The sequence below is a fragment of the Hypanus sabinus genome, unplaced genomic scaffold, assembly GCF_030144855.1.
Source record: "Hypanus sabinus isolate sHypSab1 unplaced genomic scaffold, sHypSab1.hap1 scaffold_890, whole genome shotgun sequence".
Lineage (NCBI taxonomy): Eukaryota > Metazoa > Chordata > Chondrichthyes > Myliobatiformes > Dasyatidae > Hypanus > Hypanus sabinus.
Genome location: NW_026781743.1, coordinates 79,160 through 104,786, shown reverse-complemented (window position 1 = coordinate 104,786; position 25,627 = coordinate 79,160). Strand labels below are relative to the sequence as shown.

Genomic DNA, 25,627 nt, shown 5'->3' with positions numbered 1-25,627 from the left:
ATTTTCACGGCTTTGCCCTCTCTCTGTTCATTGATTGTCCGCCAGTCGTTGTTTATGTAAGTCCCCCCCACCCACTCAGATTCCACGGCGTTTCTTTATTTTCCCGTAAACGCCCACGAGAAGTACCTCCGGCCACGATCTCGTGGGAACCAGAGCCGGGAATCAGCCGATCCGGCGGGGTATTGGGGTTGTGGGGGTGGGGGGGTGCCGGGGAGATTCCCGGCCTCTCACTTGCACAAATTCACCCTCTCCCACCCAACACCCCCCCCCCTTCCCACCCTTCTCTCAGGCAGAGCTAATCAGACAGCACAGAGGAGTGCAGGCGGGGCAATTCGGCGGGTGGGTGAAATTAAGGAAGGTGGAGAAAGAGGGGTTAGAGATAGAAGTAGAGAGAGAAAGGGAGGTAGAGAGAGCGAGGGAGGTAGAGAGAGAGGGAGATAGAGATAGAGAGGGAGGTAGAGAGAGAAGGAGGTAGAGATAGAGAGAGGTAGAGAAAGAGGTAGAGATAGAGAGAGGTAGAGAGAGAGAGGTAGAGATAGAGAGGGAGGTAGAGAGAGAGGGAGAGGTAGAGATAGAGACAGGTAGAGAAAGAGAGGGAGGTAGAGAAAGAGGGAGGTAGAGAGAGAGAGGGAGAGGTAGAGAGAGAGAGAGAGGGAGGTAGAGAGAGAGAGAGGGAGGTAGAGATAGAGAGGGAGGTAGAGAGAGAGGGAGGTAGAGAGAGAGGGAGGTAGAGAGAGAGGGAGGTAGAGAGAGAGGGAGGTAGAGAGAGAGGGAGGTAGAGAGAGAGGGAGGTAGAGAGATAGAGAGGGAGGTAGAGAGAGAGAGGGAGGTAGAGAGAGAGAGGGAGGTAGAGAGAGAGAGGGAGGTAGAGATAGAGAGGGTAGAGAGAGAGAGGGTAGAGATAGAGGTAGAGAGAGAGGGAGGTAGAGATAGAGAGAGAGGGAGGTAGAGAGAGCAAGGAAGGTAGAGGTAGAGAGAGCGAGGGAGGTAGAGGTGGAGACAGAGGGAGGTAGAGGTAGAGAGAGAGGGAGGTAGAGAGAGAGAGGGAGATAGAGATAGAGAGGGAGGTAGAGATAGAGAGAGGGTAGAGATAGAGGTAGAGAGAGAGGGAGGTAGAGATAGAGAGAGAGGGAGGTAGAGAGAGCAAGGAAGGTAGAGGTAGAGAGAGAGGTAGAGAGAGCGAGGGAGGTAGAGGTGGAGACAGAGGGAGGTAGAGAGAGATAGAGAGGTAGAGAGGGAGGTAGAGAGAGAGGGAGGTGGAGAGAGAGAGGTAGAGATAGAGGTAGAGAGAGAGATAGAGAGGTAGAGGTAGAGAGAGAGATAGATAGAGAGAGAGAGGTTAGAGATAGAGTAGAGAGGTATAGAGAGCGAGGGAGGTAGATGTAGAGACAGAGGTAGAGCGAGATAAAGGTGTTTCTGATGCGAGTGGAAATTTTTACGTGTGACTCGGTGTCAGACACCGCTTCATTTCCTGAGTTCATCACCAAAGCGATGTAACCTTTTCCTGGCCCTCCGCTTCTGTGGCCGCACTCATTTGCAGAACGGGGGGGGAGGGGTGAGGGAGAGAGGGAGGGGGTTGACCTCGCGGAAACCTACCGAGCCTGGAGAATAACGCACCCGGGATGGCGGAAGAACCCAGCAGGTCGGGCAAGAGGAAAGGGCAGTCGACATTTCGGGTCGAGACCGTTTCTCGGCCGCTTGCAGAATTCCCCTCCGTAGATGCTGCCCGACCAGCCGAGATACCCCCCCCCCCCCCGCGCTCTGCGGCTCCGAATTCCCAGCGTCTGTAAAATGCCCCGGGTTTACCAAAAACGGAAAGGCCGAGGTAGAGTGAATGGACGCGGACAGGGCACTATCTCAGAACAGGACGGACGTCTGTTTAAAACAGAGGTGCGAAGGAATTCTTTTAGCCAGGGGGTAGTAAATCTGTGAAATTCATTGCCATCGTCGGCCGTGGAGGCCAAGTCAATGTGTATGCTTAACGCGGAGGTCGATAGGTTCTCGATTCGTAAAGGTTAAGAGGTCGCACAGAGAAGGCAGGAGGATGGGGTTGGGAGGGTTAATAAATAAGCCATGATGGAGTGGCAGGGCAGACTCGATGGGCCGAACGGCCTAATTCTGCTCCTATACCTTAAGCTCGCAGCAGGCCGTACGCCAGTCTCCACCGGCACTCGACTCTGAGGGTGCCCCCTCGATACGGGAGCCAGACGGCCAGGCCCCGTACCTGTGGGAGGTGCAGGCACGGTGGTTGGGGTTGTCCCTGGGGCTTGGGAGGGGCGGGGAACGGGACTCCATGCCTCGGGAGCGGGGGGGGGGGGGAAGGTGAGGAGGGCAGGGGGTACCAAGCCTCGTGAGGAGGGCAGTGTAGGAGGAACCCCACCCTGCGGGAGGGGTTTTGGTGGGAATTAATTTTCTTAACCCCTTTCTGCACCCGTAGGGCCAAACGGGGAATGGACATCTCCTGTTGTCCGGGGCTCCGTCCCGAGCCCGGTATCGGCGGGAGGCGGACCAGTCCCTGGATTCTTGCGCTAGGTGGGGCAGCGTGACGACTTCCTGAACCTGGTGGCGTGGGTCCTGAGGCTCTGCGTGCACGGAGCGGGATGTGGTCACCGGGGGAAGGGGGCGAAGAAAAGGCCGCCCCCTCACTCTGGCCATTCATTCCGTTTTGATCGCTGCAGTTCCAGGCTGTGGCCGCACGGGGGCACCACCGAGTCCGCATCGGGAAAACTCCGGGTGGGTGGTGGGGAGTTTACCGACCGGCTCCATCACAGGCTGGGCGCGGAAACACCAACGCCCTTGAACTGAAATTTCGACAGAAGGTAGTGGATACGGCCCAGTACATCACCACCCCTGAGCACATCTTCGGGAAACACTGCCACCAGAAAGCAGAGGCCCCACCACCCAGGCCATGTTCTCCTCTCACTGCTGCCATCAGGAAGGAGGTACAGGAGCCTCAGGTCCCACACCACCAGGGTCAGGAACAGTTACCACCCCTCAACCATCAGGAAGGAGGTACAGGAGCCTCAGGTCCCACACCACCAGGGTCAGGAACAGTTACCACCCCTCAACCATCAGGAAGGAGGTACAGGAGCCTCAGGTCCCACACCACCAGGTTCAGGAACAGTTATCACCCATCAACCATCAGGAAGAGGGTACAGGAGCCTCAGGTCCCACATCACCAGGTTCAGGAACAGTTATCACCCCTCAACCATCAGGAAGGAGGTACAGGAGCCTCAGGTCCCACACCACCAGGTTCAGGAACAGTTATCACCCATCAACCATCAGGAAGAGGGTACAGGAGCCTCAGGTCCCACATCACCAGGTTCAGGAACAGTTATCACCCCTCAACCATCAGGAAGGAGGTACAGGAGCCTCAGGTCCCACACCACCAGGTTCAGGAACAGTTATCACCCATCAACCATCAGGAAGAGGGTACAGGAGCCTCAGGTCCCACATCACCAGGTTCAGGAATAGTTATCACCCCTCAACCATAAGGAAGAGGGTACAGGAGCCTCAGGTCCCACACCACCAGGTTCAGGAATAGTTATCACCCCTCAACCATCAGGAAGGAGGTACAGGAGCCTCAGGTCCCACACCACCAGGGTCAGGAACAGTTACCACCCCTCAACCATCAGGAAGGAGGTACAGGAGCCTCAGGTCCCACACCACCAGGTTCAGGAACAGTTATCACCCATCAACCATCAGGAAGAGGGTACAGGAGCCTCAGGTCCCACATCACCAGGTTCAGGAACAGTTATCACCCCTCAACCATCAGGAAGGAGGTACAGGAGCCTCAGGTCCCACACCACCAGGTTCAGGAACAGTTATCACCCATCAACCATCAGGAAGAGGGTACAGGAGCCTCAGGTCCCACATCACCAGGTTCAGGAACAGTTATCACCCCTCAACCATCAGGAAGGAGGTACAGGAGCCTCAGGTCCCACACCACCAGGTTCAGGAACAGTTATCACCCATCAACCATCAGGAAGAGGGTACAGGAGCCTCAGGTCCCACATCACCAGGTTCAGGAATAGTTATCACCCCTCAACCATAAGGAAGAGGGTACAGGAGCCTCAGGTCCCACACCACCAGGTTCAGGAATAGTTATCACCCCTCAACCATCAGGAAGGAGGTACAGGAGCCTCAGGTCCCACACCACCAGGGTCAGGAACAGTTACCACCCCTCAACCATCAGGAAGGAGGTACAGGAGCCTCAGGTCCCACACCACCAGGTTCAGGAACAGTTATCACCCATCAACCATCAGGAAGAGGGTACAGGAGCCTCAGGTCCCACATCACCAGGTTCAGGAACAGTTATCACCCCTCAACCATCAGGAAGGAGGTACAGGAGCCTCAGGTCCCACACCACCAGGTTCAGGAACAGTTATCACCCATCAACCATCAGGAAGAGGGTACAGGAGCCTCAGGTCCCACATCACCAGGTTCAGGAACAGTTATCACCCCTCAACCATCAGGAAGGAGGTACAGGAGCCTCAGGTCCCACACCACCAGGTTCAGGAACAGTTATCACCCATCAACCATCAGGAAGAGGGTACAGGAGCCTCAGGTCCCACATCACCAGGTTCAGGAATAGTTATCACCCCTCAACCATAAGGAAGAGGGTACAGGAGCCTCAGGTCCCACACCACCAGGTTCAGGAATAGTTATCACCCCTCAACCATCAGGAAGGAGGTAAAGGAGCCTCAGGTCCCACACCACCAGGTGCAGGAACAGTTATTACCCCTCAACCATCAAGAAGGAGGTACAGGAGCATCAGGTCCCACACCACCAGGTTCAGGAACAGTTATCACCCCTCAACCATCAGGAAGGAGGTAAAGGAGCCTCAGGTCCCACACCACCAGGTGCAGGAACAGTTATTACCCCTCAACCATCAGGCTCCTGAACCAGAGGGGATAACTTCACTCACCCCAACACTGAACTGTCCCCACAACCTATCGACTCACTTTCAAGGACTCTTCACCTGATTTCTTGATAGTTATTGCTTATTCATTCATTATTCTTATTTCTCTCCTGCACGGTTTGCTCTCGTTTTGTACGCCGGCTGTTTGCTCGCCCTGTCGGCGCGGCCTCTCATCGATTCCATCGGGATTTATTGAGAATGCCCGCAGGGAAATTAATCTCGGGGTTGCACATGGTGACCTGTACGCGCTTTGATATTGAATTTGCTTCGAACGTTAAAAGGTTAAAAGATCCAAGACGAGCCGTATTGGCCGAACGTGAAACGCATCACTTTAACGTCAGCGACCGCCGCAGTCCGAGGGTGCGCTGGGTGGCAGCCCGCAAGTGTCCAGCGCGGCGTATGCCCGCATTTCACTCATCCTAGCGCCCCTGGAAGGGGCAAGGGGACCGGAGCGGGGGGTGGGGAGGGAGAACGAGCGGACAGCAGCGGAATGGAGACGTACAAAAAAGTCTGGATGAACTCAGCCGGTCGGGCGGCAGCATTGGTTGAAAGAAGCAGTCAACGTTTCGGGTCGAGACCCTTCGCCGGGACCGCGGAACGGAGCCCGGGACTCTGCCGTTGTGAGGCCGTCACGCTGCCCGATTCGGCCATTGTTCCGCGATCCCCGGTGACTTACAGCCGATAGTTACAAATTGCAACATCGTCAACGCTGGCCCAGGGCACCCCTGAGACGCAGCGGAGACCACCGGCTCCGTAACCCCCCCCCCCCTCCAGTTGCACCTGTGGGTACCGGCAACTCTGGACGCCGTGGGACCATTTCCCAGGGAAACCCGGACACGGCAGCGCCTCTCGACTACGGGTTCTCCCCCCCCCCCATCTCCCCTAGCTGTGGCATTTACGGGGCCCGAAGTCCCCGCAGATTTTCAGCGTCTTGCAGAATCTCTCGAGTTTATGACCTGGAGTGGCGTGCACAGTTCCGGTCACAAGAGGATGTGGTTTCGTTCGTGGACGAGGAGGCTGTAACAAGGGGTGGGGGGGTGGTGCAGCTTGGGTTCCTGTCCCTTGCGCTTTAGAAGAATCCATGGTGACCACCCCCCCCCCCCCCACCGCATTCATGACCTTTACCAGGAGCGAGGCGTTGGTGGGGATCCCCATCCCGCGCACTGCCGTCAGGAGGGGAGGTGCAGGAGCATCAGGCCAGGGGAACAGCTTCTTCCCTCGGGCCGTCACCCCCGGTGCTCTGCGGGCGTTTCGGATTCGGTCCCGTTTTACGGGGTGTTTATCCACCAGAATGTCTGCAGACCTGCGCACACAGAGGTGCTGGAGGAACTCAGCGGAGACCCCAAAAAATCGACTATCTTTTTCACGCCCACAGAGGCTGCCCGACCTGCTGAGTTCTTCCAGCACTTTGTGAGTCTGTTGCTTTTGCCATTTATGGCAAAGCATTGTTTTTGCGTGCGATACACGGTTGCACAACAGTCCCGAGGAATGTTGTCGTGTTGGGTTGTATAAATGTACAGTCAGACGACGACAAGCTTGAACCGCGACTGGTTAAGAGCTGGGCTGTCTGTTCAGTCAGAACCCCGGCTGCCCACTGCCCGGACCAGGCCCGGGTGCAGTCCAGCGAGCAGCTCCGCCCACCCCCGACTCACCCATCACGCCCCTCCCTCCAAACCGGATCTCCAAGGATTAGCAGCTGGGGGCTGAACTTGAGCAGCAATCCCGCCAGACCCCTGAACGGGAGCCGCAACCCCTCACACACAGGGTACACATGGAATACTGAGTCCTCCTGTGTACCAGTTACTGTCCTGCAGTTGGACGGTGTGGAGGGAGCTTCACTCTGTGTCTGACCCCGGAGTGTGCGATGGGACGGTGTGGAGGGAGCTTCACTCTGTGTCTGACCCCGGGAGTGTCTGATGGGACGGTGTGGAGGGAGCTTCACTCTGTGTCTGACCCCGGGAGTATGTGATGGGACGGTGTGGAGGGAGCTTCACTCTGTGTCTGACCCCGGGAGTATGTGATGGGACGGTGTGGAGGGAGCTTCACTCTGTGTCTGACCCCGGGAGTATGTGATGGGACGGTTTGGAGGGAGCTTTACTCTGTGTCTGACCCCGGGATTGTGTGATGGGACGTTGTGGAGGGAGCTTCACTCAGTATCTGACCCCCGGGGAGTGTGTGATGGGACGGTGTGGAGGGAACTTCACTCTGTGTCTGACCCCGGGAGTGTGTGATGGGACAGTGTGGTGGGAGCTTCACTCTGTGTCTGACCCCGGGAGTGTGTGATGGGACGGTGTGGAGGGAGCTTCACTCTGTGTCTGACCCCGGGAGTGTGTGATGGGACAGTGTGGTGGGAGCTTCACTCTGTGTCTGACCCCGGGAGAGTGTGATGGGACGGTGTGGAGGGAGCTTCACTCTGTGTCTGACCCCGGGGAGTGTGTGATGGGACAGTGAGGTGGGAGCTTCACTCTGTGTCTGACCCCGGGAGTGTGTGATGGGACGGTGTGGAGGGAGCTTCACTCTGTGTCTGACCCCGGGAGTGTGTGATGGGACAGTGAGGTGGGAGCTTCACTCTGTGTCTGACCCCGGGAGTGTGTGATGGGACAGTGTGGAGGGAGCTTCACTCAGTATCTGACCCCCGGAGAGTGTGTGATGGGACAGTGTGGAGGGAGCTTCACTCAGTATCTGACCCCCGGAGAGTGTGTGATGGGACGGTGTGGAGGGAGCTTCACTCAGTATCTGACCCCCGGAGAGTGTGTGATGGGACGGTGTGGAGGGAGCTTCACTCTGTGTCTGACCCCGGGAGTGTGTGATGGGATGGTGTGGAGGGAGCTTCACTCTGTGTCTGACCCCGGGAGTGTGTGATGGGACGGTGTGGAGGAAGTTTCACTCAGTATCTGACCCCCGGAGAGTGTGTGATGGGACAGTGTGGAGGGAGCTTCACTCAGTATCTGACCCCCGGAGAGTGTGTGATGGGACGGTGTGGAGGGAGCTTCACTCAGTATCTGACCCCCGGAGAGTGTGTGATGGGACGGTGCGGAGGGAGCTTCACTCTGTGTCTGACCCCAGGAGTGTGTGATGGGACGGTGCGGAGGGAGCTTCACTCTGTATCTGACCCCGGGAGTGTGTGATGGGACGGTGTGGAGGAAGCTTCACTCTGTGTCTGACCCCGGGAGTGTGTGAAGGGACGGTGTGGAGGGAGCTTCACTCTGTGTCTGACCCCGGGAGTGTGTGATGGGACGGTGCGGAGGGAGCTTCACTCTGTGTCTGACCCTGGGTGTGTGTGAAGGGACGGTGTGGAGGGAGCTTCACTCTGTGTCTGACCCCGGGTGTGTGTGATGGGACGGTGCGGAGGGAGCTTCACTCTGTGTCTGACCCCAGGAGTGTGTGATGGGACGGTGTGGAGGGAGCTTCACTCCGTGTCTGACCCCAGGAGTGTGTGATGGGACGATGTGGAGGGAGCTTCACTCTGTGTCTGACCCTGGGAGTGTGTGATGGGACGGTGCGGAGGGAGTTTCACTCTGTGTCTGACCCCGGGAGTGTGTGATGGGACGGTGCGGAGGGAGCTTCACTCTGTGTCTGACCCTGGGTGTGTGTGAAGGGACGGTGTGGAGGGAGCTTCACTCTGTGTCTGACCCCGGGAGTGTGTGAAGGGACGGTGTGGAGGGGGCTTCATTTTGAGGGACGGGTTAAACTGGGCTTCACCTTCTCAGAACAAAAATAAAAATTATTTGACCAAACGCAAATTTTCTTGTCCGGTTCACCTGATACCAGTCTCGCAGGCGGTCTGTTCACGCAGATATAAAGCCCTGTTTCCCCACCCCACCCTGGACAAGACGCAACATTCTGGCAACTGGCCAACGCTTGCACAACAAGATCCCACACAAATCGGCAGAACATCTTTTTTTTTCCGGTGGGAATGTTCCCCCACCCCCGGGGCTTAGAGAGTGTCTGCTTTTCTTCCCACAAAGGGTCCAGGGTCTGTTTTGCCCTCGGGGGGGGGGGGGCGGGGCGGGGGAAGTGTTTTGGGGCTGATCTTAGCGGACAGTCGGGCTCAGCTGTCCGTGAGAGAGGAGGGGGCGACACACTGAGCGGGGAGGCGGGTGCGAGTGGCGAGGAGGGGGAGCACCAGGCGTGGGAGACGGAACGCCACAGGAGGGCGGCGAGGAGACAAACAGCGGGAGTGGGAGGGAGCGCCGCAGGAGTGGTGGGGGGGGGTTGTGGTGATGAGGGAGCGCCGCCCAATCAGAAGTGTCTAGATCCCACGAAGGCAGGGCGCCCCTTCTCCCCTGGGGCGATTGGGACGCTTGTGGGATCTTGCTGACCAGTTTACGGCGTTCCCTGCGTTAGAGCGGACGGCGCTCTGTGAGCAGAACGCAGCACACCGGGGGGGTCCGTGATCCAATTGCCCCTCCTTCCAACCACCCTGAGCCCCGCAGTCCCGGCAAGACGCGGCCCTTACCTTCCGGAGGATGAGGGTGAGGGCCAACTCCTTGGCTTTCTTGACCGAAGCGTCCTGCAGCCCCAGGGACACGCTCTCCCGGTGGAGACCCACCTGCACTAGGAAGTGGAGGCCGGTGGGCCCCGTCGGACGGTTCGCCTTCTGCGACGTGGGGCTGCCGGCCCCGACCTCGGGGGTCTCCGGCGCAGGCGAGCGACCCATGCCCGGGAGCGAGTTCCGACCCCCGGCCGGAGCAGGCATGGGGTTGCGGAGATCAGGTTCCGAGGACATCGCCGGCGACGAGCAAAAGGGGGGGGGGGGGGTGCAGAGGGACCGGGATTATTCCATGAGCAAAGCCCCGAACTTCGGATACAACGGCAGAAGCGGACTGGGAAAGTTTGGCTGTCACGTTGCAGAAAGGCTTCCGTTTTTACTTCAAGCCGCGGCAGAATTTCCCTGAACTCGTCTCGAATCCGCCCTCAGCAAGTTCTGCGCTATTAACCCAGCGGCGCTCACACAAGAAACGGCGAGCGCTGTTGATTGGCAGCAGCCAATCAGCGCCTGAGGTAGATCTGCCAGTGATCCAACCAATCCACGGTCAGGAAGATCCGCTAATCTACAGTCAGATGGACGGACCAATCCAAGGTCAAGTTGGCGGACCAATTCAAGGTCAGATGGACGAAACCTACCCGGACGGACGGACCAGTCAGTCCACGGTCCGATTAAGCAATCACGCCCAAGCGACTATGGATCAACCAATCCGTGGCCAGAGGAATCAGCCAATCCCAGAGGAGTCAGCAGGGACCAACCAATCCCGGATCGGGAGAGATTAACTAATTAGAGACCGGAGGCGTCCGCCGCTCGGAACCGATCTGAGATGGCAGGTCAGCGAGGCGGCCGTTCTCAGCTCACGGGTTGGAGGGATGGCCCCAGGCTCGGTGATCCGATACCAGTGGTACCAAGCTCTCCCAGAACTGAAGGAAGCCGATTACTGGCCTCATAGATCTTCTGTGTACCCATGGCAGTCCGACGCCCCATGGGACCCCGAGATTTTGAATTACGCCGTATCGTTGCCTGCCAGTATGTTATATGCATGTAACTGTTTAGTACGCCCACCTAGTGCTCACAGTGTGTATATGCAGTTGTGCAGTGTCCCCCAGTGCTCACAGTCTGAATATGCAGTTGTGCAGTGTCTCCCCTAGTGGTCACAGTCTGTATATGCAGTTGTTCAGTGTCGCCCCTAGTGCTCACAGTGTGTATATGCAGTTGCTCGGTGTGTCCCCCTAGTGGTCACAGTGTGTAAATGCAGTTGTTCAGTGTCTCCCCTAGTGGTTACAGTGTGTATATGCAGTTGCTCAGTGTGCCCCCCCTAGTGCTCACAGTTTCTCTGTCTCTTTCTGGAAGCTTCTTGGCATTATTTGAATAGGGACTATTGGATTGGTTAACTCTTATCTACAAATCTGAGTGGGAAGTCTCATCTGTGGTATAAGGAGGGCGGACCACATCGGTCCACCAGCTTCATTCCTTCCTCGGCTCGACCCCGCTACGCTACATTTTCAGTTCCTTCAGCTGAATGAAACGATTGTGAAGCAACACGTTTTGCTCTTCCTTGACTTCTGGATTAACCTTGGACCAAGCACAGCAGAACCCAGCAGCGTTCAGGGAACCCCACCCCCCAATGTCCCATTGTGACCACTCTGGAACCATGAGCGATTCTTCTAAACACTCTCTTCCTGGGGGCGGATGGAATGCATGCAAGAAAGAGAGAGAGAGAGAGAGGGATAGAAACAGAACGTGAGAGAGAGAGAGACTGGGAGAAGCAGAGAGAGAAAAGATAAAGACATTGAGAGATAGAGTGACAGAGATAGATAGAAAGGAGGGGACAAAGAGAGGGGAAGGGGCAGAGAGAGGGAAGAGGGGGACAGAGGGGAAGGGGCAACAGAGGGGGGACAGAGAGCGTGTATGAAAGAGAGGGAGGTGGAAATTGCAGAAGGGACATAGGACAGAAAGTGAGAGGGACAGAGAGAGGGTGAAAGAGATAGAAAGAGAGAGAGAAAGTGTGAAAGGGAAGAGGGAAGGAGGTTTAGAGAACAAAGAAAATTTGGACTAGCTAGGAAAGAAAGAGAAAGCTTGAGAGAGTGACGTATTGAAAAAGTGGGGGGAAACAGTGAGTGAGTGAAAGAGAGAGAGAGCACCAAGGAGAGAGAAGGTGAGGGAGAAAGAAACATTAACGAAAGAGAGACACACAGAGGAACATCTGTGAGAGAGGAAAGGGGAGAAGAGGGTGAGAAGAGAGGGAAGGAGGGAGAGAGGGATAGGGTGTGGTAAAGATAGGTCAAACACAGGGCCGCTATAACCCACCCTCACCTTCTCCATGGACCATCATGGTTAGTGAGAATTTTAACTCTTCCCTCGTTTCAACAACCCCCCCTCCCCATTCCCCAATTCCCTCCCCCAACCCCTTACTGACAGCCCCCAGCTCCAGAATCCCCCCCACAATCCCGAGCCCTCGCACCCTTTACCCTGTGCTGAGGGATGTCAAACCTTTACGACATAGAAGCAGAAATAGGCCATTTGGCCCATCGAGTTGCTTCACCATTCCATCTGGGCTGATTTTTTTTACCCCTCTCATCAACCCATTCTCCTGCCTTCTGGAACCATTGATGCCCTGACTAATCAAGAACCTTTCAACCTCCGCTTTAAATGTACCCACTGACTCGGCCTCCCCTGGGGCAATAAATTCCACAGATCCACCACCCTCCGGCTAAAGAAATTCTGGCTCACCTCTGTTCTAAAAGGACACCCTTTGTGCCCTCTGGTCCTAGGGTCGGAAACATCCTCTCCACGCCCGCTCTGTCTCGGCCTTTTTCACTGTCGGAAAAGTTTCAGTGAAGTCACTCCCCCCCCCCCACCCCCCACCGTTCTTCTAAACTCCTGCGTGGACAGGTCATCAAACACCTCCCATCCTTTCATTCCGGCCTCCCTCGGGACCCTCTCCACTCCCTTTCAGAGAAACCGCTCAGCGTCCTCCCGGGTGCCCCGCTCTCGTATCCCAGCCCAGTCGGTGATGGGAGCGAACGCTCGCCTCCCTCGGCGCTTTGCTTGGGGGGCGTGATGCGACCCGTTGCCCCTCTCCTTCGCAGGTGTCTACCAGAGGGAGCGCGGCACGTCGCCGCAAGCCGAAGGCTACCGGCAGAAGCTGAGCCAGTGCTGCGGCTTCCTGCGCAACACCTTGAAGGACTTCATCGAGTTTCCCAGCGTGGGCTCCTTCATCCTGGTCACCGTCGTCGTCAACGTCGTCATGCTGGTGTCCCAGACATACGTGAGCGTGATCGTCCGCGGAGGTAGGGAGGGGGTGGGCGAGGTGTGGCGGAGTGGCCCAACCCGACACTCTTCATCAGGAGCCTCACTCAAGTCACCAACTGGCATGGACACCACGGGTCGGGAAACTCCACCATCACCTGTGCCGCCTCGGCAAGGCTAAGGAAATTCACCCCCGTTAGCCCTGGCTTGCCCCTCCATGCGATCAACCCTCTGAACCCCGCTCTCCCGCTTTCCCCCTGACGCCCTGCCTGATCAGGGACCTCCGCTTTAAATATACCCACCGGCGTGGCAATTGGCGCGACGCTGTCACAACTTCGGCCAGAAGTTCAGAGTTCAATCCAGGCGTCCTCGGGAAGGAGCCAGAGTTCAAAGTTCAAAGGCGAAAGTAGATCTATTATCAAAGTACATGCGCGCCACAACTGAGATTCATTTTCCTGCGGGGGGGGGGACACTCAACAAATCCATTACAGAATAATAACCATGACGGAGTCAATGGAAGACCTCACCAACGTGGGGCGTTCGACCAGCGTGCAAAGGACAACGAACCGTGCAAATTCAAAAAAGAAATAAATTGTAATATTAAATAAGGATGCAATGAATATCAAGAACGAGGGATGAAGAGTCCTTGACAGTGGGCCTGTTGGTTGTGGGAACAGTTCATTGATGGGGGCGAGTGAAGATACCCACTCAGAGCTCAGGGGCCAATACTAAGATCAGGGGCCAATACTCCTAGTGGGGCCTCGCCAGTGCTTTACAAAGTCTCAACACTACATCCTGGCTTTTATAGTCCAGTCCTCTTGAAATTAATGCTGACATTGCATTTGACCTGCTCACCACACACTCAACCTGCAAATGAACCTTTAGGGAACCCCGCACAAGGACTCCCAAGACCCTTTGCGCCTCAGATTCTCTCTCCATTTATAAAATAGTTCCCCCTTTCCTTTCTTCTCCCAAAGTTCATTGGCATACACTTCCCCACACTTCATTCCATCTGCCACTTCTTTGCCTGTCCAAGTCCTTCCGTAGCCTCCCGTCTTCCTCGAAACCACCTGCCCCTCCAGCTGTCTTTATACCGTCCACACTCCCACGTACAACAACTGAGCTTGAACTTGACTTTGAACGATATACAGTTCAGATACAGGCCCATCGACCAATCCCATTTGCCCGTGTTTGGCCTGTATCCCTCTAAACCAGGGGTTCCCGAACTTCCTGATGCCGCGGACCCCTACCGTTAACCGAGGGGGGGGGGGGGGGTCTGGCGAGGAGTCCTGCTCTCAACCTCTCCAACCCGCGTATCTGTACGAGCGGCTCTCAAACGGTTGTTAACGTACCTGCCCCAACCGCTTCCGCCAGCAGCTCGTTCCATACCTCGACCACCCGCTTTTTCTTTACCAGGAATAAGACGATAGGAGCCGAATTAGGCCGTTCAGCCCATCGAGTCTGCTCCGCCATTCCGTCGTGGCAGGCCCTGGATCAGCCCTGTGCACCTGCCTTCTCATTATATCCGTTGATGAACACCATGATCTGGCCATGGACTCAACTCCATCTACCTGCCTTTCCCCCACAACCCTTAATACCCCTACAAAAATCTATCCAACCCTGTCTTAAATATATTCACCGAGGCAGCCTCCACTGGTTCCCTGGGCAGAGAATTCCACAGTTTCACCACCCTCTGGGAAAAGCAGATCCTCCTCATCTCCGTCCTCAATCTACTCCCCCGAATCTGGAGGCTCCGTCCCCTGGGTTGACAGACAAACTTCAGAACCCCAAAGTCCACTCTCCCCTCCCACACACAGCAAAGCGTCAATTCAATCCCCCCCCCACCCCATTACCACCCACCACCCGAGCAAAGCCCCCCGCAGAGACCCAAGATCTCGAGTCCGTCAACACCCACTCTTCATCCCGACACTAAGGAGGGGGAGGGAGGTATCAGCCCCCCCCCCGCCACGGTGAGAGGGGAGGCCAACAGCTTGCTGGTTCAATGTTACGGTCTGCCTCTTTCTCCTCCTCTCCCCCCCCCCCCCCCCGCTCCAGATTCGGTAGCAAAATCTTCTCTCACCATCGGTCTCTCAAGCGCAGAAGCCTCACCTGCTGTCCCCAATCCCTTTACGGCCTGGGATAGAGAGGACGGTCCCTTTAACCACCCCTCAACCATCAGGCTCTTGAACCAGATGGGATGACTTCACTCAACCCAACACCGAACCGTTCCCACAACCCATGGACTCACTTTCAAGGACTCTTCATCTCATGTCCTCGATCGTTATTGCTTATTTTTTTTCCTTCTTTTTATTTTTGGCTCCCCCCCCCCAACACCAGTAAATTCGAGCTCCCCGTCGCTTTCCCACCAGGCTGGTTCCTGTCTGTGATGGACTCGATCTTCATGGCCATCTACATCTTCGAGTACAGCGTCAAGGTCTTTGTCTGGAGGAAGAACTTCTTCAAGAACTTCTGGAACGACTTGGGTGAGACGCCTGCGGGGAAGAGTGGGGTAACGGTGCCTCACTTGTCGAAGGGTCTGGTGGGACGTTGTTGCGGGGGGTGGGGAGGGTTAGACAATAGGTGCAGAAGTAGACCATTCGGCCCCTCGAGTCTGCACCGCCATTCTGAGATCATGGCTGATCATTCACTATCAATACCCAGTCCCTGCCTTGTCCCCATATCCCTTGATTCCCCTATCCATCAGATATCTATCCAGCTCCTTCTTGAAAGCATCCAGAGAATTGGCCTCCACCGTCTTCCGAGGCAGTGCATTCCACACCTCCACAACTCTCTGGGAGAAGAAGCTCTTCCTCAACTCTGTTTTAAATAACTGACCTCTTATTCTCAATCCATGCCCTCTGGTACTGGACTCTCCCAACATCTGGAACATATTACCTGCCTCAATCCTATCAAATCCTTTAATTATCTTAAAAGTTTCAATCAGATCCCCTCTCAATCTCCTCAATTCCAGCGTGTACAAGCCCAATCTCTCCAATCTCTCTGCGTAAGACAGCCCTGCCATCCCAGGAATCAACCTAGTGAATCTACGCTGCACTTCCTCAATTGCCAGAATGTCCTTCCTTAAACCTGGAGACCAAAACTGTACACAATATTCCAGGTGTGGTCTCACCAGGGCCCTGTACAAATGCAAAAGGACATCCTTGCTCTTGTATTCAATTCCCCTTGTAACAAAGGCCAACATTCCATTTGCCCTCTTCACTGCCTGTTGCACTTGCTCATTCACCTTCATTGACTGGTGAACTAGGACTCCTAGGTCTCTTTGCATTTCTCCTTTACCTAACTCAACACCGTTCAGACAATACTCTGCCCTCTTGTTCCAGCTTCCAAAGTGGATAACTTCACATTTATTCACATTGAATGACATCTGCCAAGTATCTGCCCACTCACTCAGCCTATCCAAGTCTCCCTGTATTCTCCCAACGTCCTCTTCGCATGTCACACTGCCACCCAGTTTAGTATCGTCAGCAAACTTGCTGATATAGTTTTCAATGCCCTCATCTAAATCATTGACATAAATCGTAAAGAGCTGTGGTCCCAAAACAGAGCCCTGTGGTACCCCACTAGTCACCTCCAGCCAGTCTGAGAAACACCCATTCACTGCTACCCTTTGCTTTCTATCTGCCAACCAGTTTTCTATCCATGTTGAAACCCTGCCCCCAATGCCATGAGCTCTGATTTTACTCACCAATCTCCTATGTGGCACCTTATCGAATGCCTTCTGAAAATCTAGGTACACAACATCCACTGGCTTACCCTCGTCTAACATCCTTGTTACACCCTCAAAAAACTCCAACAGATTAGTCAAGCATGATTTGCCCTTGGTAAATCCATGCTGGCTCGACCTAATCCTATTTCTGCCATCTAGATGTGCCACTATTTCGCCTTAATAATGGACTTAAGCATCTTCCCCACGACTGACGTTAGGCTAACAGGGCGATAGTTCTCCGTTTTCTCCTTCCCTCCCTTCTTGAAAAGTGGGACAACATTAGCCACTCTCCAATCTTCAGGAACTGATCCTGAATCTAAGGAACATTGGAAAATGATTACCAATGCATCTGCAATTTCCTGAGCCACCTCTTTTAGAACCCTCGGATGCAGACCATCTGGACCCAGGGATTTATTAGCCTTCAGTCCTACCAGTCTACTCATCACAGTTTCTTTCCTAATGTCAATCTGTCTCAATTCCTCTGATATCTTATGACCCTGGCCCATCCATACATCTGGGAGATTGCTTGTGTCCTCCCTGGTGAAGACAGATCTAAAGTATGCATTAAATTCTGTTGCCATTTCCCTGTTTCCCATAACAATTTCTCCCAATTCATTCTTCAAGGGGCCAACATTGTTCTTAACTATCTTCTTTCTCTTCACATAGCTAAAAAAGCTTTTGCTATCCCCTTTTATATTCCTGGCTAGACTGAGCTCATACCTGATTTTTTCTCTCCGTTGCTTTTTTAGTTAAGATCTGCTGTTCCTTAAAACTTTCCCAATCTTCTGTATTCCCACACATCTTAGCCCTGTCATACTTCTTTTTCTTTAATGCTATACAATCTCTGACTTCCTTTGTCAACCACTGTGGCCCCTTCCCCCTCTTTGAATCCTTCCTTCTCATTGGAATGAACTGCATTTGCATCTTTTGTATTATGCCCAAGAATATCTGCCACTGCTGATCCACTGTCTTTCCTGCCAGGGCATCCGCCCATTTAACTTTGGCCAGCTCTTCCCTCATGGCTCCGTCGTCTCCTTTATTTAATTGCAACACTGACACCTCTGATCTGCCCCTATCCCTCTCAAATTGTAGATAAAAACTTATCATGTTATGATCACTACTTCCTAATGGCTCCTTTACTTCAAGATCACTTATCAATTCCTGTTCATTACACATCACCAAGTCCAAAATAGCCTCGTTCCTGGTTGGCTCAAGCACAAGCTGTTCCAAAAATACATCCCTTAGACACTCCACAAACTCCCTATACTGGGGTCCAGCACCTACCTGATTCTCCCAGTCCACCTGCATGTTGAAATCTCCCATAACGACTGCATTACCTTTAGCACATGCCAATGTTAACTCCCTAATCAACTTGTACCCAATATCCACGCTACTGTTTGGGGGCCTGTACACAACACCCATTAGGGTCTTTTTACCCTTACTGTTCCTCAGCTCAATCCACACAGACTCTACTTCCGCTGTTCCCAAGTCACCTCTTGCTAAGGACTGAATCTCATTCCTCACCAACAGGGCCACCCCACCCCCTCTTCCCATATTTCTGTCTCTACGATAGCACTTATACCCTGGTACACTCAATTCCCAGGCCTGATCCCCTTGCAGCCATGTCTCCGTTATCCCAACAATATCGTAGTTCCCCATTTTCATCTGAGCTTCAAGCTCATCTGTCTTATTTCTGACACTGCGCGCATTCAAGTATAGAATTCTTAGCCCATTCCTCCTCTCTTTGCTTAAAACACTGTCTACTGTACCTAACCCAGCTCCTTGAACTTCCATCGGGCAAATTGCACCCTGAATTTTGATGACCTTCTCAAGATCACCCAAACCTTGTACACATTTATCCCCATGCACCTTCTGACCAACCCTCTGGATCTGGATCCCTGCCCCCTGCACATCTAGTTTAACCCCCCCCCCCCAGCAGCACTGGCAAATACTCCTGCAAGAATGCTAGTACCCCTCCGGTTCAGATGTAGACCATCCCTTCGAAACAGATCCCAATGTCCCTGGAACAAAGACCAATTATCCAAAAACCTGAACCCTTCCTTCCTGCACCATGCTCTCAGCCTCGTATTAATGTGCATAATCATTCTATTCTTCGCCTCACTCGCACGTGGCACAGGTAGCAATCCCGAGATTGTCACCCTGGAGGTCCTGCCTTTCAGCTTCACTCCTAACTCCCTGAACTCTCTAAGCAGGACCCCCTCACTCACCTTACCTACATCATTGGTCCCTACATGGACCACTACATCTGGGTTCATGCCCTCACTCTCAAGAATAGCCTGCACCCGATCTGAGATGTCCCGGACCCTGGCACCAGGGAGGCAACATACCATCCGAGACTCCCGATCTGCCTCACAAAATCTCCTATCTGCCCCCCTAACTATAGAGTCCCCTAAAACTATCGCTCTCTTCTCTTCTCTCCTCCCCTTTCTAGCTGAGGGTTCAACCTCTGTGCCAGAGGCAGGACCACTACAACTCATTCCTGGTAGGTCATCCCCATCAACAGTATCCAGTACGGTATACTTATTGTTAATGGGAATGGCCGCAGGGGTGCTCTGCTCTCTCTGCCTGCTCCCCCTGCCTCTCTGGACCGTCACCCATCTGCCCACTTCTTGGTTTTTTGGTGTGACTACCTCCTGATAACTCCTATCTATCTCTGCCTCTGCCTCCCGAATGATCCGTAGTTCATCCAGCTCCCGCTCCAACTCACTAACTCGGTCTGATAGGAGCTGCAGCTGGACGCACCTCTTGCAGGTGTGGTCATCAGGGACAACTGTGTTGACCCTGACCTCCCACATACTGCATACGGAGCACACCACTGCTCTGACTGTCTCCCCCATACCTGAACTGGATTAATAGAATAAGTCTAAAAAGCACCTAGTGACCTTACCTTCTTCCCCTCAGCGAGCAATCACACAAGCTTACCGAAGTCCCCTTATGCCGAAGCCCCCTTAGCCAAAGCCCAGGACTCTGCTTCCACGGACTCCCACTTAGCCAAAGCCCAGGACTCTGCTTCCACAGACCCACTTAGCCAAAGCCCAGGACTCTGCTTCCACGGACTCCACTTAGCCAAAGCCCAGGACTCTGCTTCCACGGACTCCACTTAGCCAAAGCCCAGGACTCTGCTTCCACAGACTCCACTTGGCCAAAGCCCTGGACTCAAGCTTCCACGGACTCCACTTAGCCAAAGCCCAGGACTCTGCTTCCACGGACTCCACTTAGCCAAAGCCCAGGACTCTGCTTCCACGGACTCCACTTAGCCAAAGCCCAGGACTCTGCTTCCACCGACTCACTTAGCCAAAGCCCAGGACTCTGCTTCCACAGACCCACTTAGCCAAAGCCCAGGACTCTGCTTCCACGGACTCCACTTAGCCAAAGCCCAGGACTCTGCTTCCATGGACTCCCACTTAGCCAAAGCCCAGGACTCTGCTTCCACGGACTCCCACTTAGCCAAAGCCCAGGACTCTGCTTCCACGGACTCACTTAGCCAAAGCCCAGGACTCTGCTTCCACGGACTCACTTAGCCAAAGCCCAGGACTCTGCTTCCACGGACTCACTTAGCCAAAGCCCAGGACTCTGCTTCCACGGACTCACTTAGCCAAAGCCCAGGACTCTGCTTCCATGGACTCCCACTTAGCCAAAGCCCAGGACTCTGCTTCCATGGACTCCCACTTAGCCAAAGCCCAGGACTCTGCTTCCACGGACTCACTTAGCCAAAGCCCAGGACTCTGCTTCCACGGACTCACTTAGCCAAAGCCCAGGACTCTGCTTCCACGGACTCCACTTAGCCAAAGCCCAGGACTCTGCTTCCACGGACTCCCACTTAGCCAAAGCCCAGGACTCTGCTTCCACGGACTCCCACTTAGCCAAAGCCCAGGACTCTGCTTCCACGGACTCCCACTTAGCCAAAGCCCAGGACTCTGCTTCCACGGACTCCCACTTAGCCAAAGCCCAGGACTCTGCTTCCATGGACTCCCACTTAGCCAAAGCCCAGGACTCTGCTTCCACGGACTCCCACTTAGCCAAAGCCCAGGACTCTGCTTCCACGGACTCCCACTTAGCCAAAGCCCAGGACTCTGCTTCCACGGACTCCACTTAGCCAAAGCCCAGGACTCTGCTTCCACGGACTCCCACTTAGCCAAAGCCCAGGACTCTGCTTCCACGGACTCACTTAGCCAAAGCCCAGGACTCTGCTTCCACGGACTCACTTAGCCAAAGCCCAGGACTCTGTTTCCACGGACTCCCACTTAGCCAAAGCCCAGGACTCTGCTTCCACGGACTCCACTTAGCCAAAGCCCAGGACTCTGCTTCCACGGACTCCCACTTAGCCAAAGCCCAGGACTCTGCTTCCACAGACCCACTTAGCCAAAGCCCAGGACTCTGCTCCCACGGACCCACTTAGCCAAAGCCCAGGACTCTGCTTCCACAGACCCACTTAGCCAAAGCCCAGGACTCTGCTCCCACGGACCCACTTAGCCAAAGCCCAGGACTCTGTTTCCACGGACTCCCACTTAGCCAAAGCCCAGGACTCTGCTTCCACAGACCCACTTAGCCAAAGCCCAGGACTCTGCTCCCACGGACCCACTTAGCCAAAGCCCAGGACTCTGCTTCCACAGACCCACTTAGCCAAAGCCCAGGACTCTGCTCCCACGGACCCACTTAGCCAAAGCCCAGGACTCTGCTTCCACAGACCCACTTAGCCAAAGCCCAGGACTCTGCTCCCACGGACCCACTTAGCCAAAGCCCAGGACTCTGCTCCCACGGACCCACTTAGCCAAAGCCCAGGACTCTGCTTCCACAGACCCACTTAGCCAAAGCCCAGGACTCTGCTTCCACGGACTCCACTTAGCCAAAGCCCAGGACTCTGCTTCCACAGACCCACTTAGCCAAAGCCCAGGACTCTGCTTCCACAGACCCACTTAGCCAAAGCCCAGGACTCTGCTTCCACGGACTCCCACTTAGCCAAAGCCCAGGATTCTGCTTCCACGGACTCCGCTGCCCGCTCTGACAAGAAGTCCTGCCTTTTAAAGTGCGCGCTTGACGCTGACGTCACTCGCGCCTGCGCAGTTCCCCCTCCTCCACAGGTATTGACCAGGTAGGCTTAAATCCTACCTACACGGTCGAATTCTCTGAGCTCCCAGCTGAATCACAAGCTGTAACTTGCTCCCGATTCAAGAGAGGGGAGGGGGGAGAGGGGGGAGGGGAGGGGGGAGAGGGGGGAGGGGAGGGGGGAGAGGGGGGGGAGGGGAGGGGAGGGGAGGGGAGGGGGGAGAGGGGGAGGGGAGGGGAAGGGAGGGGGGAGAGGGGGAGGGGAGGGGGGAGAGGGGGAGGGGAGGGGGGAGAGGGGGGAGGGGAGGGGGAGAGGGGGGAGGGGAGGGGGAGAGGGGGAGGGGAGGGGGAGAGGGGGAGGGGAGGGGGAGAGGGGGAGGGGGGGAGGGGAGGGGGAGGGGGAGAGGGGGGAGGGGAGGGGGAGGGGGAGAGGGGGGAAGGGAGGGGAGGGGAGGGGGAGGGGGAGGGGGAGAGGGGGGAGGGGGAGAGGGGGGAGGGGAGGGGGAGGAGAGGGGGGAAGGGGGGAGGAGAGGGGGGAAGGGGGGAGGGGAGGGGAGGGGGGAAGGGGGGAGGGGAGGTGAGGGGGAGAGGGGGGAGGGGAGTGGGAGAGGGGGGAGGGGAGGGGGCAGTGGAGAGGGGGGAGGGGAGGGGAGAGCATGAGGGGGAGAGAGAGGGGGAGGGGGAGAGGGAGAGTGAATAAGCATGTATGTAGGTGCGAGTGTATGTGTGAGGGTCTGTGTGTTAGTGAGAAACGCTCGGGAGGTCGAATCGCCCCTGTGGGAAGGGCACAGGGCGGGGCTTCGAGAGGTGAGGGGACTGCAGACTAGAGGAAGGTAGAACGAGGGGGGAGGAAAAATGTAGAAATGGGGGGGGTGGTGGGAGGGGTTCTGAGTGGGCCATTTGGCCCATCTGGCCTGGTACTGGTTTGATTGTGGTTGGTCTGATCCTGGATGGTGTTGGGTTGGCACAGGGAGAGGGAGAGTCGGGGGAGAGGGGGGAGAGAAAGTAGAGAGGGGAGACGGGGAGGGGAGAGGAAGAGAGGAGAGAGGGGGAGGGAGAGGGGGAGAGAGGGGAGAGACGGGGAGGGGTAGAGAGGTGGAGAGGGGGAGGGGTAGAGCAGGGAGAGAGGTGAGAGGGGGAAGGGGAGAGGGGAGAGAGTGAGGGGGAGGGGGAGAGAGTGAGGGGGAGGGGTAGAGGAGGAGCGGGGAGAGGGGAGAGAGAGGGTAGGGGAGAGAGGGGAGGGGGAGAAGGGGAGGGGAGAGCATGAGGGGGAGAGAGATTGGGAGAGGAAGAGTGAATAAGCATGTGTGTAGGTGCGAGTATGTGTGTGAGTGTGGGATGGAGGAGGGAGGAGAGGGGAGGGGAAGAGGGAGAGTGAATAAGCATGTATGTAGGTGCGAGTGTATGTGTGAGGGTCTGTGTGTGAGTGTGGGATTGAGGAGGGGAGGGGGAGAGCATGAGGGGGAGGGAGAGGTGGAGGGGAGAAGGAGGAGGAGAGGGGAGGGGAAGAGGGAGAGTGAATAAGCGTGTGTAGGTGCGAGTGTATGTGTGAGGGTGGATGGAGAAGAGTATGTGGAAATGAAGAGGGATAGGGGAGCAGGGGGTGGTGTGACCCAGCCCTGTGAGGGTGCCCTCTCCCCACAGACCTGGCCATCGTGTGCCTCACCCTGCTGGTGCTGCTGGTCTCCCTCCTGCAGCCGGCTGGAAGCAGCCGGAACATTCGCGAGTTCACTGTCTTCCGCATTCTCCGCATCTTCAAACTGGCACAGGCCATGCGCGTCTTCCAAATCTTCAAACACAACAGGTGCGACAGGGCCGGGTGGGGCAGAGGGGTATGGGCAGTCTGAGCGGTGCCGGGAGGGGGGTGAAGGGAGAGAGGAGGGGCGGATTGAGAGTCGAGGGGGAGGAGGTAGAGAGGGGGAGAGGGGAAAGAGAGGGGGAGTGGGGAACGTGACGGTGTGGGACAGAAATCTGAGGGGACGGGGGACTGGGGACGATGTTGGTGTGGGGGAGGGAAAGGGGAAAGAGTGGGGGAGAGGGGAACGTGACGGTGTGGGACAGAACTCTGAGGGGACGGGGGACTGGGGACGATGTTGGTGTGGGGGAGGGAAAGGGGAAAGAGTGGGGGAGAGGGGAACGTGACGGTGTGGGACAGAAATCTGAGGGGACGGGGGACTGGGGACGATGTTGGTGTGGGGGAGGGAGAGGGGAAAGAGTGGGGGAGTGGGGAACGTGACGGTGTGGGACAGAACTCTGAGGGGACGGGGGACTGGGGACGATGTTGGTGTGGGGGAGGGAGAGGGGAAAGAGTGGGGGAGTGGGGAACGTGACGGTGTGGGACAGAAATCTGAGGGGACGGGGGACTGGGGACGATGTTGGTGTGGGGGAGGGAGAGGGGAAAGAGTGGGGGAGTGGGGGAACGTGACGGTTGTGGGACAGAAATCTGAGGGGACGGGGGACTGGGGACGATGTTGGTGTGGGGGAGGGAGAGGGGAAAGAGAGGGGGAGAGGGGAACGTGACGGTGTGGGACAGAAATCTGAGGGCTCGGGGGACTGGGGACGATGTTGGTGTGGGGGAGGGAGAGGGGAAAGAGTGGGGGACTGGGGAACGTGACGGTGTGGGACAGAAATCTGAGGGCTCGGGGGACTGGGGACGATGTTGGTGTGGGGGAGGGAGAGGGGAAAGAGTGGGGGAGTGGGGGAACGTGACGGTGTGGGACAGAACTCTGATGGGACGGGGGACTGGGGACGATGTTGGTGTGGGGGAGGGAGAGGGGAAAGAGAGGGGGAGAGGGGAACGTGACGGTATGGGACAGAAATCTGAAGGGACGGGGGACTGGGGACGATGTTGGTGTGGGGGAGGGAGAGGGGAAAGAGTGGGGGAGTGGGGAACGTGACGGTGTGGGACAGAAATCTGAAGGGACGGGGGACTGGGGACGATGTTGGTGTGGGGGAGGGAGAGGGGAAAGAGTGGGGGAGTGGGGAACGTGACGGTGTGGGACAGAAATCTGAGGGGACGGGGGACTGGGGACGATGTTGGTGTGGGGGAGGGAGAGGGGAAAGAGTGGGGGAGTGGGGAACGTGACGGTGTGGGACAGAACTCTGAGGGGACGGGGGACTGGGGACGATGTTGGTGTGGGGGAGGGAGAGGGAAAAGAGAGGGGGAGTGGGGAACGTGACGGTGTGGGACAGAACTCTGAGGGGACGGGGGACTGGGGACGATGTTGGTGTGGGGGAGGGAGAGGGGAAAGAGTGGGGGAGTGGGGAACGTGACGGTGTGGGACAGAAATCTGAGGGGACGGGGGACTGGGGACGATGTTGGTGTGGGGGAGGGAGAGGGGAAAGAGTGGGGGAGTGGGGAACGTGACGGTGTGGGACAGAACTCTGAGGGGACGGGGGACTGGGGACGATGTTGGTGTGGGGGAGGGAGAGGGAAAAGAGAGGGGGAGTGGGGAACGTGACGGTGTGGGACAGAAATCTGAGGGCTCGGGGGACTGGGGACGATGTTGGTGTGGGGGAGGGAGAGGGGAAAGAGTGGGGGACTGGGGAACGTGACGGTGTGGGACAGAAATCTGAGGGCTCGGGGGACTGGGGACGATGTTGGTGTGGGGGAGGGAGAGGGGAAAGAGTGGGGGAGTGGGGGAACGTGACGGTGTGGGACAGAACTCTGATGGGACGGGGGACTGGGGACGATGTTGGTGTGGGGGAGGGAGAGGGGAAAGAGAGGGGGAGAGGGGAACGTGACGGTATGGGACAGAAATCTGAAGGGACGGGGGACTGGGGACGATGTTGGTGTGGGGGAGGGAGAGGGGAAAGAGTGGGGGAATGGGGAACGTGACGGTGTGGGACAGAAATCTGAAGGGACGGGGGACTGGGGACGATGTTGGTGTGGGGGAGGGAGAGGGGAAAGAGTGGGGGAGTGGGGAACGTGACGGTGTGGGACAGAAATCTGAGGGGACGGGGGACTGGGGACGATGTTGGTGTGGGGGAGGGAGAGGGGAAAGAGTGGGGGAGTGGGGAACGTGACGGTATGGGACAGAAATCTGAAGGGACGGGGGACTGGGGACGATGTTGGTGTGGGGGAGGGAGAGGGGAAAGAGTGGGGGAGTGGGGAACGTGACGGTGTGGGACAGAAATCTGAAGGGACGGGGGACTGGGGACGATGTTGGTG

The 25,627-nt window shown here is 56.3% G+C and overlaps 2 protein-coding genes across 2 annotated transcripts in view; one reads left to right on the top strand and one right to left on the bottom strand.

Moving 5' to 3' along the window:
• Positions 1-9,919, bottom strand: part of LOC132390423 (serine/threonine-protein kinase D3-like) — a 63,424-nt gene extending 53,505 nt beyond the window's left edge. The window contains exon 1 of the mRNA XM_059963032.1: positions 9,381-9,919. Within this exon, the coding sequence (XP_059819015.1) occupies positions 9,381-9,650 (270 nt within the window). The 5' untranslated portion in view covers positions 9,651-9,919. The remainder of the gene's footprint in view (positions 1-9,380) is intronic.
• A 363-nt stretch (positions 9,920-10,282) lies between these two features.
• Positions 10,283-25,627, top strand: part of LOC132390424 (cation channel sperm-associated protein 1-like) — a 40,636-nt gene continuing 25,291 nt past the window's right edge. Inside the window, exons 1-5 of the mRNA XM_059963033.1 lie at positions 10,283-10,439; positions 12,503-12,703; positions 15,032-15,221; positions 22,202-22,263; positions 23,101-23,260. Of these exons, the coding sequence (XP_059819016.1) occupies positions 10,283-10,439; positions 12,503-12,703; positions 15,032-15,221; positions 22,202-22,263; positions 23,101-23,260 (770 nt within the window). The remainder of the gene's footprint in view (positions 10,440-12,502; positions 12,704-15,031; positions 15,222-22,201; positions 22,264-23,100; positions 23,261-25,627) is intronic.